At 35.1% G+C, this 15,243-nt stretch overlaps 1 protein-coding gene across 1 annotated transcript in view; it reads right to left on the bottom strand.

Moving 5' to 3' along the window:
* Window positions 1-15,243, bottom strand: part of MME (membrane metalloendopeptidase) — a 91,570-nt gene that overhangs the window by 34,156 nt on the left and 42,171 nt on the right. Inside the window, exons 10-17 of the mRNA XM_065876794.1 lie at window positions 13,113-13,247; window positions 11,022-11,123; window positions 9,235-9,371; window positions 9,032-9,125; window positions 7,754-7,882; window positions 6,889-6,987; window positions 4,256-4,336; window positions 2,811-2,914 (exon numbers count right to left, since the gene is read on the bottom strand). Coding sequence (XP_065732866.1) covers window positions 2,811-2,914; window positions 4,256-4,336; window positions 6,889-6,987; window positions 7,754-7,882; window positions 9,032-9,125; window positions 9,235-9,371; window positions 11,022-11,123; window positions 13,113-13,247 — 881 coding nt within the window. The remainder of the gene's footprint in view (window positions 1-2,810; window positions 2,915-4,255; window positions 4,337-6,888; window positions 6,988-7,753; window positions 7,883-9,031; window positions 9,126-9,234; window positions 9,372-11,021; window positions 11,124-13,112; window positions 13,248-15,243) is intronic.

The raw sequence follows: 15,243 nt of genomic DNA, 5'->3' as shown, positions 1-15,243 counted from the left end.
CAAATAAGTATACGAGTTTGCCCGGTGAGAGCATGTGGAATGAGAAAAGAAAAAGTCCTGAAGCTTACTATTTGGTTAATTGACTGAATTTATTTAAATTAATTGCTGCCTTGAAAATTTAATGCGTCATCATTTCTCTATAATACCCGACAATATAACCCTACTATAATCAATAGCTTTTCTCATCTCTGTCTCCTCTACTGTGGATATGGACACCTGTTTGTCCTGCAAGACCCTAGGAGTGAGGACTTGAGCATCTGAAAATGTAATTCTCTGAGTTAACTGCAGGTTACATGAATAAAGTAGAAGCAATAGATGTTATCTGCCTGAACATACACAGTGAGGACTTGAACTTCATGCTAGATTAAAAAGGAAAGAAAACATAGTGAATTTATTGCTATTAAGCAGGTACAAATTAAGTCAAAAACTTTCACTATAAGAAAACTCAATAAAATAGGAAGAACTTTTATTATGCTGTAATCTACAGGTACAGTCCTAATGATTTAATGCAATCACTGTCAAAAGTACTTCTAATATTTTGGAAGACAAACACTAAATTTTAAAGCTAAATTGCCAAATTAAAGATATCACCTTGTAAGAAAATTTCACAAAATTGAATATGAGCAAGTATGAGTCAACAGAAAAAGGAACAAATACTAACGCAGGGGTTCTGACTTGAGAAGGGGGCGTGGGACTTAAAAAGAATACCAATACCTGGGTCCCCGCCTACAGGTATGTACGTCACAATCTAGGGTGGTGTAGAGCTGGGGAATCAGTACTATTTCTTTTTTTTTTTAACTTTATTTTGTTTATTTTTTATACAGCAGGTTCTTATTAGTTATCTATTTTATACATATTAGTGTATACATGTCAATCCTAATCTCCAAATTCATCTCACCACACCCCCACCCCTCCACTTTCCCCCCTTGCTGTCCATACGTTTGTTCTCTACATCTGTGTCTCTGTTTCTGCCCCAGGTGACTCTAAAGTGCAGCCTGAGTTTTGAACCCTTGTACTCAGCATACAGGTAGAAGATGGGGAAGGAAGAAAAACTAGCCTGGTATGGCAGAGAAGACCTTATACATCATATTGCACTTGTGTTTAACAGTCAGAAGCTCATAGAAAGGATCCAAAAAGTACTACTGAGCTATGCATGCTACTGAGCAAATATTCATTTAAATATTATATATAATTGTCACTTTCGATTATCTATAGTAAAGAGAAAAAGACTCAGAGAAAGTCAACACATGCGATAAAAAGGAATGAAAACTGCACACCATTTTACGAAATGACTACGGAGCTGGGACTATGTTAACTTCTAAAGAAAACATCAAGCAATAATTCAACAACTATTTTTTAAATTATGAAGAAATCTTCTGGTGTCAGGTGGGTGCAGGTTATATTAGCTATTTTCAGAAAGAACATTCGATGATATTTGTACGTAGATATTTTACTCAGTGCTAACAACCATGAAGTGTAACTATATGTAGTTTTAAAGAAATAAAAATATTCAGACTTATAAGGATTCTCAGATTATAAATTTTCCCACAGGATATTATTTTTGATGACTTTTTGTTTGTTTCTAGAGATAGGACTGACAACCGATTATAACACAAACCATATGTACCCATTCTCCATCTTTCTTTCCCACCTGGGACACTAAACATTCTGTGACATTTGCTGTCTCATTTTTAGCACCAGACAATATAACATTTGCTCCAGTGTAAACATAGAAGTCAGCAAAAGAAATCAATCTCTTTTTCAGGGTACCTTAAGGGCTCAAAATGTCGTACCGGGATTGAAATAAACTGGCATTTCCATATTAGGAATTTTGTCCAACCTGGACTTGGTTTACTAATAGAAGAGTCCTGTTATCAAATAGTCCTTCTGCACTTTGTACCTTTCTTGGCACATTTTCCTCCTGCTGATACAGTTTATTATAAGACGTCTTTCATACCCTCTGCTGCTGTAATGTAATGTAATACAATCAAAGTTCACCTTTGATTCTCCCAGTTCCCAATGACACCTGGACTTGGTACGGTATTGTGTCAGTTACCACAAAAATCAAACTAGTATATTTACTTTTCACTTGCTCATTCATTCATTAATTTAGTTTTAACTGAAAACCTCCTATGTGTTCAGCACTGTGCTGAATGGTCCCTTGCTCTCTAGGAAAGCACAAGCAGTTCTAGGGATTTAAGTGCATAAACACTTATGTTGATAAATATGTTAGACACATCCATTTAACTGAAAAATGAACATTAAACTAATGGTTACTACAATGTACTAATGCCACTAGTAAGCAGAGATTAAGAGCATTTGAAAACTACGAATGAGAGTGAGTCCTGATATCTCATATTTGGCTACCACAAGGTTGACAGAAGTGTTACCTGGAGCAATCTAGGAAGGGCATGGAGCTGCAGGATGATGGACCGATAGAAAACAGGTGGGGCTGAGGGCAGATGATAATGCCGTGTACAGTAATACAGCCTCAGAGAAGGCTTGCAGGAGCTATGGATTACTTAGGCTAAGGTGTTCTTGAGAGCCCTGTCCACAAACAAAGTAGAGGGGACAGACAATCATATGAGAAGAAACCGAAGGTAGTCTAAGGACACCTTAATGAAAAAAGTTTAAATTTTGATTAAATCCCTGACTCATCTTTGGTATAGTCTTAGATGCTCTTAGAAGTACTCGATAGAAAGAGAACATGACACCTTTTAACATTATTCTACACCAGGTTCTTTCTCTTAATCCAACAAGGTCCCTCTTCTGAATGAACGTATTTTTAGAAAAAACTGGAATATACATACTCATCCTTGTCCACCTTTTCTCGAAGCTTCTTTAGCTGTTTATTTTGGCTGAACTTCAAGTTTTGAATTATGTTCTCAAAGTATTCGTCTTCCCTGTAGCTCAACTATATTAATTTAAAAGATTTGGGGAAAAATATTAAAACCGGTATCTTCAAAGTTTTTGCTAAATAACATTAAGAGATATTTTCTTACATTCTATCACTTAATAAAGTTAACAGAGAACACCAAAACTTGCCAAAGAAAAGTTAAGTTCCAACTAGCTTAGTTCTATATTACAGATCACTGCTGCGCTGGCTGAATCACTACTTCAGTCTATTCTTTTGTAATTAAACAAATGAAACTAAATGTCAAACAAGCTTTTCTATATTGATATTAATCCTTACAGGACAGACAAGATAAAAGCATTCATATTTAGTACCTACTATGTTATAAGAACTTCATATATCACATTTTTTAATCCCCATAATAATCTTATGAAGATGGGCTGTTACCACCATTTTAAAGCTGAGGAGACTGAAGCACAATTAAGTCACTTGCCCAAGTTAATGAGTGATGGAGCTGAGATCTGAACCCTAGGAGTCTGACTTTGAGCTTATGCTCTTAGCCAGCTAGTGAGAGGTGTAGCTGAGATTTGAACCCAAGCAATTCAGCAGTAAGACTATGTGCTCAGCCATTAGACTCCTGCCACAAGGGCCCCAGGGACTCACATGCTACAGCCAGCTCATTTTATAAAAAGTCAAGCTTTTCTGCAAATGGAAAAAGAAAAGAGGACACTATGCCTTGCAAACTCCCGTGTTATGCTAGTAATCAACAGATTAGGAATCGCTGTCATCCCCAGATCTAGGCAAGGGTCACCTTGTCACCAGGGTTTCAAGTAGTTGTGGTGACTGCAAGGTTAACGACAGGACCTTTAGCTGAGTCTGAAATCAATACTGTAGTGACTTCAATCAACTCTGTTTTCTTTTCACTGTTACATTACCAAAGGAGAATAAAATAGTTCCCCATTCTCAAACAGTAGATTTTTTTTCAAATAGAGAAGGCATGACCTTGTTTACCCAGTGGAGGAATAATTAGAAAGTGGAAGGAAAGCTGAAGATATGACTTTCAGGCGTGTATAAAATGAGATAAGAAGCCTGAGTACTGCCTGTTCATCACTTAAATGTCTATGTCTTAATGCTCTTTAAAAAACACCAGATTTTTATCACTACTCTTAAAATGGAATATATGGAAAGCAAAATAACAAAACCAAATACAGACCAGCCCATGAAACAATAGGTTAAAACTAAAACAAACATAGTTCTGGCTTCAGTGTTAAAGGCTTAATATCAGTATAATAAGACCTCTGGGTGTAGGCTATTTCACATAATTTCTGGCCCCCCTCATAGCTAGAAATGACATTGCCACCAGCCCCAGGCATCATCAGTGCAGTCTTTATAAAGACTTACCTCAAGGTATTCATTATTCAGTTTGTTGTCATTTGAAATAATGTCATCAGGATAGCCGATCCTTTCTTTAATTGCTAAGGCCTATGACAATTAGAATATTGATGTGAGCATGATTATGAACTTCCAAATGCAAACATTATAATTTGCCCTTGACAGCAGTTGAATAACCTGATCCATACTGTTTACAAGACGAATATCTGACAAACGTTTAAACAGAGATCTTTGCATTGGCTTTTTCCTGGAGTTCAAAATAAACAAAAAATAGTTCTGAAATTTAGCTTCTAATACCATATTCTCATAGGCTACAGCTTTCCCAAGAAAACCAAAATGAAAACTGACAAGTCACTGTTCCACATGTATTGTACTTTTATGAACTTTTTCTCTGAAAGGCTTTTTTCTTCAATTTTACAGGAGGGGTAATATTTAGAACTTCCATTCTAGCAGCTTATAATTATCTTTCCACTTCACTGATTTGGCTGAGAAAACAGATGTGGGCTTACAGGTTTAATGCTAATATTCTTCCTAAATATTGGTTCCTGGAGTTTTTATGTTCTCCTTTGGTCTCCAGAGCTAGTGTACCTAACTTCCCGCAGTTAAATGAATGACATTAGTTAAACAAGTAGAAAACAGCGTTTTCCTTGCTATACCATCTCATATTTACCACTAAAATTGCTTACTTATTGTAATTATTTCATCAGTACCACTTGTTTACTATTTGCTATTCCTATTTTTTATTTCTCTTATTTTTCTCAAAGATAGTTGACTTTTGATTTTATCATATCACATTGCTCTTAAATAATTTAACTAATTTAATATTTTCATGGGATATTAAGCTTGCATCTCTGAATTATTTGTTTTACCATCAAATGGATGTGGTTTTGTTACAAATCTGTTTCATAAGCCTAGGATTTCCCCAGTGGATCAGACAGATGTGTCACTAAATCAGTTTGGCCAAGCCCATTTCCTTTCCATACCATCAGCCCATAACGAATCATCTCCCACTCAATGGCACTTTATTTTCGGGAAGGTATTTCCCCAAAAGGTGTTCTAAGGGATACAAAATCTACAGAAATAAGAGGTACTACATGAAAAGGATATATTGTCAAATATTGGGGTAGATACTGTGACAAAAACGTAAAGCAGGCTTCTTCATGGAAAGACTACTTAGAGTTTAAAATGAAGTGATTGTAAGTGTCCAATGGGATGAATTAATTTGTCTATTTATTCATTCAATTTGTCTTCAAGGGTATACAACAAGCCAGGTACTTTGTAAGAGGCTGAGGATACAATGCTAGGCAAAAATTTCTACCCCTGGAGAGTTTACTATAAAGGTCAATGGTAGGCAATAAAACGAATCTTAACTCTCAAGTGTGATGTATGGTGCCATAAGATCACACCCTACAGGTATATAACCTAGTCGAGGGTGGGATCAGGGAAGCCTTCCTGCAGGAAATGTTTCCTAAACTCTTTTTGACCATGGGAATCTTCCATAGAGCTACTTGGCAGGTCCAGAGTTTCATGACACCACCTTGGGAAATGATTACTTAGAACAATTTGACTAGCTACCATCAAATAGTACCATGTTGTGATAGCTAGAACATGAAAGGAGCAAATCCAGCCTGAACTTCTGAGGACCTACAGAATTATGGAAAGATAGCTATACTGGGGTGCCAAATTCTAGACCTGACCCACTCAGGGCTCTGTGATAGCTGAAAAAGATAATCCTTTCATGTGATCTAATCCTGAAAGAGAACTAGACTACAGCTTGATTCTCTTATTATAATAGATTTATGGACTCTTTCTGCGTTAGTTCAAAGAACGGTCTGTTCTTCCTGTTACCCTAACTACAGAGGAATAATCAGGCTGCACGTGAATACTGCTCATAAACACATACAGTTTTCACTGGACATGTTCCTTTTAGGTTTATATAGTTATCAACACAATGGCATAGTAAATTTAAACCTGAGATTTCCTTAGACATCTCACTTTTATTCTAATGCAAGATACTAAGAGTCCCAATAAAAGGTGCACAATGGGGGTAAATAAGAATAGTTATAAAAAGCTCCTTCAACATCCCTCTAACTGTAGGTCACCTTACAGTACTCAATGCACTACCTTACATTTGCTTGAATAGAAATTTAGTATTTTTCTCCCTAAGTCATTTAAAAAAAAACTAAAGAGTGCATGCTTAAAAAAAATTTAGCTAGAAATTTACATTAAAGATTAGGGGATATTTTTAGATATTGGTGAGGTCTTTTAAATATTTTTCATAAAAGGAGGAAAAACATGAACCACTGATAATATCTTTTAATGCTTTCTTGTTCACACAAGATTTTCCTCTTGTTTTGTGAAGACTTCCTTTAAAAAAAAACAAAAAGGAAAATTGGAGATCTCTCAAAGTTTTGAGCCAAACATGGAGAGTAGGAGCTAGTTACAAAGAGATAATAAAAGATGAAAATCATAGAAAAAAAAATCTTCATCCATGAAAAGTGTTCCTGGACACATTGCATCTTGAAGGAGCTTGCTTTTATTTTACGCAATCTTTGAATACTATGTTTTCCCCAAATTTCTTAAAAGCTAATCTTTTCTTATAGATTTTTCTTTGATAATTCGCCCTGCCTTTTGCTCTTTACCTTTTCTTCAGCTTTCTTTTTCGTTTCAGCATCCATCCAAGTAAGGTCATCTAAAGTCTGAATAAAAACTTCCCGGATCTGTGCAATTAAATCCTCAACCTTAAACCAAAAGAACAGAAGGCAAATTTAGGCCATGAATTAATTTTTTCTAACACAAAGTAAAAAAAAAATAGAGCTATAAGCTGTCTTTATATGATTCAATGATATGTTAATAAATGTAAACTTATAAACAAACTGGTGATCTAAACAAATGGATATATGTGGGTAATTATATTTTTAAAGCAACACTGCTACTATCAACACAAATGATTAACTAGGTCTTAATGCATACATTAATAAAAATCATCTTCAGAATGTATGGTTTCCATTATCACGAAAGACGAACTAACATAAAATACTGTCGTTACTATTAGTTTAGTTAAGCATGAGGTAGCATTTCAATAGATTCTTTCACCATGTCTTTAAGTTCCCTTCTCTTCATTTCAGTAACAATAAAAAATAAAGTACATGTCTTACACTTCAAATAAACCCCGGTTTACCTTCTGGTTTTTAAGAAAATACTAATTCTTAGTCAATTTTGATAACAGAAGAGATTACAAATGACTATATCATTAGAACACGTGACTGGGTATTGTGAATACATTGCTTCTGGAAAACAGACAATTGGTTTTGGGTTAAACAATATTAGGATCAGAAACATAACCAGACCCATGGGGGAGGGAGAATAAGATTTATTGGGAAATAATGGCAAATTGTGATTCAGAAGTTCTCTGCCAATTAATAAAATTTTAACCAAATGATGGACTATTGTAATTGCCCATCATTGCAAACACATGCTGATAGAGTATTGTGCAGAAAACATTACCACATGTTTACTCTCTCCAGGAAATGCCGCTTCCACATAGAGCCTTCCCACAGCATTTTCCATATTCCCATTGACATAGTTTGCACAACGTCTCCAAGTCGCTGTTTCTGATGTTGTGCCATAAAGAGCCTATGGGAGAGAAAAAGGAAATGGCATTTGACCAGGAGTACATGGCCGAAGCGTGGTAAGAGCACAAATTTCACAGGACTCTGTTCTTTATGTCTCCTAAATTCTTGCAATATTCATTGCTTCTCCTCACATGTCAGGATGTCCTTGCATAGGATAAAATGTAATCCAATTGAATTATTACTTACTATGATCTGGAAATAAGGTATACTTTCAGTAGCACATCCTAGAAAAACTGTTGGCTATTGCAAGTTAATATCTTTCTAGACAGGGTTAGAAACAACAACCCTCTCCACCAAACAAACAAAATAACACTGTTGCCACTGTATAAACATAAATGTGAAGTAATATTCAATAAATGTAACAGGGGAGAGATCTGGTATACAAGAAAACACATTCCTGTTTTCTAAAGTTTTTGCTGAAGTTCCAGTACTTAGAAGAACTGCATGTGTACAAATTTAAGAACCAATAAAGGGATTAACTTACGGAAGGGAAATTTAGCAAAACACCATTTTTACATTCTCTAATTTAAAAAATATGTCTACATTTTCTTTTAAAGGGTAAAAACTAAAAATTTCAATCAATCAGGGAGTTATTTCCTTTCCGCGACACCAACCAATACATTTGTGAGAATTTCTCCTTCCTCAATCCCTCCTGCCCTCTCCCCTCACAATAGGACGAAAATGATGATTCTTTAAATAATGCAGGTACAGTCTAAAAAAAGGTCTTAAGGCTATCTCCAGGTAGGTATATTCTCAGGGGATTGTCCACATCAATGTAGTCCAACTGTCTGAATGTCTAGTATGTTATAAGCACCAGAAAAGTCAAATTAATTGAGATAGATACCCCTGAAATTACTTTGAACACAACAAAAAACCAAGCTAGTATTCTTCCATGAACTGCTCAAATAACCAATACACGCCCTTCCCGGGCAATTCAATCACAGTGCCAGAGAAGACAATCATAGGACCACAGAGCACCTGAAAGCTGGCTTTCCTAGGCAACATGGCTTAAGTACAGGCAACATACCCAGCATTTGGCATTTTGTCTCTTGGCAAAGTTTACCACTTCTAGTAATGTACATGGCAAGCCTTCATAACCATGGATCGCTTTATGCTTTAAGTCTTAAGAAAAGAGAGATTTTTTCTTCACCTTGCGGAAAGCATTTCTGGACTCCTTGTAGGTTCGGCTGAGGCTGCTTACAAGATCCATTATGAACCGCCAGGACATTAAATTTTGAAGATCTCTGCATAAAAAAACCCACCACCCAGCAACAGAAAAGATGAGGCTGCAAAGCTTCTAAAGCGTGATATTAAATGTAAACTTTGGGAACATGGGCACTCTGACATACCTACCTGGCAGAATATTTGGTAAGAATGAGCTTAAGTTTGGTTAAATATTCTGGAGCATAAACAACCACATCTTCCTCATTTGGAATATTAATATTCACAGTTGACATGATTTCATTTGTGAAATTTGACCAGCTGAATGGCTGGAAAAAAGCAGGCACAAGACATTGAGTAATTATGGATTTCTCTTCTTGGGTCCAAGACTCAGTTATGGTTACAGGGTCAGACATGGTTACAGTGTCAGTTGCATCACTATATAATTATCACAATAGTCAGTTTGATATCTGTTTAGGATTTTTCTCTAATTGCTTCAATCAATTTTTGAATAAAAATTAGTTCTGTAGCATAATTATTTAAATAAAAGAATTAAACCAACCATTTAAGAGCAAAAGCAAAGCTTCTAAGTGTAGTGAACATATGCTAGAAATTAGGCTCAGTGTCAAATTCTAACCAATATGAAAGAAAAAGAAATTTAGCTGTAAACATAAAGTTTCCTAGGTTTATGCAAAAATTTAAATGGGTATAAAATGTTTATCTCTTAAAGGTGGATATTAATAAACAATCAATTTCAACACAGTAATACATCTCAGTGGAGCTGGTGTTGTAAATGAAAGCACACTGCTGTCCTAGCAGAGGTATAGTAAATGTATAGATACAACACAGATGGTCCAATGAAGATGAACAAAATGTACTTTAAGCTATCAATATCAGGTCTACAGGCATGCAGTTCTCACACTTCAGAAGCTGGATTTGGAGTTGCCAGAAGATGGAGTCTTATCTATTAATTCTTTAAATGGGAATTGTGGTTATCCAACCACCGATGGATATAAGAAAAAACAGCAGAAGTGGAGATTATGCAGATCTTGCTGAAATGCCACATTTCAATGTTTGAGAATGTTTAAGATTACCAATATCTTATGCTCTGTAATTTTATATATATATGCCTAGAAGTATATAAATACACTGATCACTTACTAAGTGTGAGATGCTATGCACTTTTCTTGATTTCCTTTGGCAGTTTGGCCCATTATTTCAAAACATATTTATTAAACACTTATTATATTAAAAAGTTCTATGTAAGAAATTCCTAACTCAGTAGGTTATGCCTTTAAAAAGTCCTTGTTTTCAGCAATTAGTGACAAAGAGAATTCCGTCACTGAATGTGGTGGTTTGTAGATTTTTCCATGAATGTTGCTTCATTACCTGATTGTGTGAATCAACTAATACATAGAATACATTCATAGCCTTAAAAGAGATTATTAAATACTAGCTAAGGAATTACAACTAAGCAAAAAGATGTCAATTGATGTTTATAAATGGAACCTATAGATTTTTCTGTTTCTTATGTTCTAGTTCTCCATTATTGCTCTGAACACCTCCATAGATGGCCTTGATGAGAACATGGCAAGTTCTACGAATAAATTATCCTTTTTCAGAGTTAAAAGGAAATCTGGTACTTATATTATTTGACTGTCCAAGTCCAATGGCTATATAATGGTCCTTCAGAAGGATTTTTGCTTTTAATGTTTCCAAACCCTTTTCTATGATAATTTCTAATATTATTACATAGTTGCCTTGAAAGGACTTTTACCTTTGAAATTCACACTAATTAAATATAATTATGTCAAATAGTTTTTTAAGTCTTTTCATGAAGTCAAATGGTTGATGTCGTCTAAATTCATTTTCAATTTATTTCAATAAATTAAAAAATCATTAAATTTTAACAAACTGCATTTTAATATTATAATTTTAGAAAATGGCACAATAAGAGAGTACATAAAACTGCTACTTACCTTCCCACTGATCTCTAGTGAAAAGTTATTTTGGATCTGGGCTAATGTCATTTTGTTATAAAGAAGCATCGGATCATTTCGATCTTCAGATTTAGTTGTAGCCTATGGATTTAATTTCTTATCATTATTTTAGATCAAGAACTCTTTAGAAAAATATAACTATATACAAGGGAAAAAGAAATATGGCATAGGTACAACATAATTATATTTAAGTTCTATTCTGTATTTGTGTTATAATTTATTTTGTCTTATCAAGAAGAAGAGAGAAATATAAGAGATTATAAGTATATTCAGTAACAATTATCAAGATTTGGCTGCAGTGTCAAGTATAAAATTTTTCAAAAATCTTTTTATATTTTCATAACTGCCAAACCACATCGGCAATATTTACAGGCCTCTTTCCTTCTATGGCCAAATGGGCAGCTCAGCTGTGTTTGTGGCTATTTCATACGATAATGACTTTCTTGAATATAGTCATTTCCAGTTTCTCTCTCAAATACTCTTTCTCTCACCGACCACCATTCAGTGTCCCAGTTAAAATTCAGACGGGAAAAAGAGTAGAAAAAAGCACAATGGTTTCTACAAGAATTTAAAGCAAGTAAGACTGAGAAAATTCCTAGTACATAACACAGGTAGGTGGCAAATTATCTGGAGAGTTCTAGCATCTACTATTGTGACTGTCCGCTCATCTGGCCTAACGAGTTCAGTGTTATCAACAGCATCCAGTATTATTTTTTTCATTGAATCAAAAAAGAAAATTTCAATAACAACTGCCCAACTAGTGGTTGAAAGGAGTAAAAGCAATTTTAAGCGAAAAGAAACAAAATGTAAAAATGGGAATTATTTCTCAAGTGACAACGGCTCCAATTTCCCCTTTAGGTCACTTATTTATTCATTTAAAAATTATGTTTGTAACATCTGCACGCAATAACGTGCTAGACACTGTTAGAGACACATAGGTGATTCAGGGAGGACTGAGAGCCCACTACAATCTCAGAGTGTCAGAGGGGAGAGAAAATGTAGACACAAAGAATTCTGAGGTAAGATACAACTACTACAGAAGCTGAGGCTGATCAAAGGAGAACACGGTCTTGGAAGGTGCCAGAGGTAAAAACCCAGGGTAATAAACTGTTCTCCTCTAAAAATTCTGTTTCCAACACAGAACCACATGTAACCCATCAAACTGCCATTCATCCAGCTGCAGCTCCAAGCAAAGTCTGGTTCTGATTCTACACTTTTGGTTTCATGTAGCCCCAGGAAAGCCAAAATTGCCCTGAAAGATCTTCAGTCTTCAAGATTCTGATGATAAAGTGACAAGCAGACGGGGATTTAGGAGTGCAGGTTGCTGTTTGCAATGTCACAGAGCTCTGTGGATCCTAGACTGAAACTGACCGTGAGTTCAATCAATAACCCTGATGCTGTTTACAGAGTTCACTCGCTTGAGACTGCAGACCCCGTCAGAGGAAGTTCAGACAAGAATGTGCCAACTCAGACTCTAAGGATTGACCTGGAACTAGAGGAAACTCAGGAACACACCCCTTGGGCTTTGCTGATAAACTCCTCCTCTTGGATCTCCCCTGAGCTAATAAGCAGCCTGACAGTTTGAACTCAGTGATACCGTACTGTAGTGTGGCCATGTTCAGAGGCTAATACTTCTTAGCAAAGGGATAGAGACAATTTCTGTGGTCACCTTAAACTTTAAAATAAAATAAAGTAAAATTGTACATATCAAAACTAAAACAGCTTTGCTGAATAGCTAGCGATCAAGTGTGTCCTGAATCTCAAGGGCATCTCAACAACAGTTTGACTGTAAATAGTTAGGATATTGATGTAATCCACTTATAATAGGTCATTAAGTAGATCTAGCTTAATATTTGTCAAATTAAGTATGTCTCCTGGATGTCTGGAACCTGGTTTACTGTAAAATTCCAGTTTTAAAGGTCCTCTTGAAGTCAATGATCCATTCCCGAGCTATGCATTTTTATCACTTGGTTAAGGAGATGTACATTTTACCCTTAAAATACGATAGAGAAGAGAAAGAAATAAAAAGTGGTTGACATTGTTCAGTGTATCAGAGAAAATGTGTTTTACATTGGCAATTTCTTTTTCCAATTCCATAACTTTATTCATTTCCAAAGAAAGCTCTTTTTCATCGACAAGCAGTCCCCTTTCCTGACGAATCAATTTGGCCACGGAAATCATAAAATCCACATATGCTGTACAAGCCTGCAAGAAATAAATGACAGTACATTGCTGAAGAACCTTCTAAATATTCTTCATGGTGCTTTAACTTAAAACTTATTTTCAATTCAGTATTAATTTTTGGTGACAGATAAAGCACAACAAAATAGAAATCCATTCCTGAATCCTAAAAGAAATGACCTGTACAGATTCTCAGAAAGTCAATGTGTCTTTGAATTATAACAGAACAATAAAGGATCACTCTGAAAGTACTAAGTAACTTATAACCATTTGGTTACGGAGATTTAATAACTTTCAACTTTTAATCAAACAAATTGCTTTAATAAGAATGCAGATGTAAAACATTTGGTAAGCAATAACCTAGTATTTTTTTCTTAAATAATAAATTCTTTTGCCAAATTTCCTTTTAACAGGTTTTCTCTGCACACATATATATATATTTTTTTCAACTATGCATGAAGAGATGGCCACAAACATATTACATTATCAGGACATCTTTTATTTGTCTTCTCTGGCCAAGCAGTATTTTTTTTTTTTTTTTAATGAGAATGCATTCTCATGAGCTCCTCCAACACAAATCTGTGGGTTTTAGTTAATTCCAAAGCTGGCTGTCATTACTGTGAAATTTCTAAGATACCATAGATTTGAATATCAGCTTTCTTCTGAGAACTCAAATTCTTTCCATTTTATCTTCACACACATTTTAACTTTATGAAGATAAGCTATAAACTAGTTTTATTATTGACCTTTTATAGAATATATAAATACCTTATTCAAGTTCAGAGTGGCACTGAACCCAGGAAATTTAATACCACTTTCATAACATTGCTATTTAGCTATTATTTTCTATGAGCAGTTAAAATAAATTATGATCCCACCACATTCAAATTTATTCAAAATTCAAGTCCCAGCACCAGTTTGGCGACACGCAGATGACCGAATTAGGAAAGCCATACCACACAAGTTTGGGATCAATGGGTAGTTCTATGCTGCAAAGACTTGTCCACACAGAGTAAATATGAAGGAAAGCTGCAGAGTGCTTAACAATTCCACACTTTCAAGGGGCTTTTACAACCCTACTAATTGATTATCAGTGAAAGGGGCACCCTTCTAGTCACTGTGAGCGCAAAGGCACATCTAAATTCACAGTGACTCATTAAGAGAATCAACCATAAAACTTATAGGGAAAATGAAAATATTTTATCAAGCAAGAACCTAAGTAAAATGTACAAAGTCATTATTCATTTGAAATTCAAGAGGACACCTTTAGATACTGGCATCCCATGACCTTTACTAAATGCTAAGAAAACAATTTCCCAGGGAGAGGGCTCTCTCTTTCAAGGATACCCAGCGATTGTGAGCCTGTCTCGCTGGCATCTCTATCCATGGATCTGCTACTCAATAGAACAAACTATTTTTCAGCCATGTGTCTGTATTAAAAACCAAATCACTAAGGTAACAGGGATAAAAGGACGTTTTTATGTATATTCTTGCCAACTCCATTCTTTTCCTATTAAAAAGTAATCAGAATTCTTGTTTCACTTTGAAGAAAACAAATATGTCTGAGTTCATACCTCATGGGACCAACTATTCCAAAGTACAAGCATGCAGTGCTTTGAATTAACTGCATTTCAAATCATATAAATTCATCTGCATTCAGCAGGGAATTACTACTGACTATGAAGGAAATGGTAATTAAAATATTCCAGTATCAATCTACTGAGATTTTTTTTTTTTACTCTATGGGATGCTTTTTCATTAACGAGGTGAGAAAACAATAATAAGAGTGTTCTCCTCCATTTCGTTGACTCTGCAAACTGGTTTTTAACTCCAGTATCTTTATCCTTACAGATCTATTTAAAGACTAGAGAATTTGGCAAGCAGAAGAACTTTGGAAAATGCTTCTAGTCTTCTGAGCTGGTAAAGTTTCCCAGAAAACTGGAAGCATATTATACCATGAACTTCTGAGATGCTTGAATATTTAATACACTTACATGGAATACACTACTTCCTTTAATGA

Source organism: Phocoena phocoena, chromosome 4 (assembly GCF_963924675.1).
Source record: "Phocoena phocoena chromosome 4, mPhoPho1.1, whole genome shotgun sequence".
Taxonomy (NCBI): Eukaryota; Metazoa; Chordata; class Mammalia; order Artiodactyla; family Phocoenidae; genus Phocoena; species Phocoena phocoena.
The sequence above is the reverse complement of the archived record's forward strand: the minus strand, read 5'-3'. Positions and strand labels throughout refer to the sequence as shown.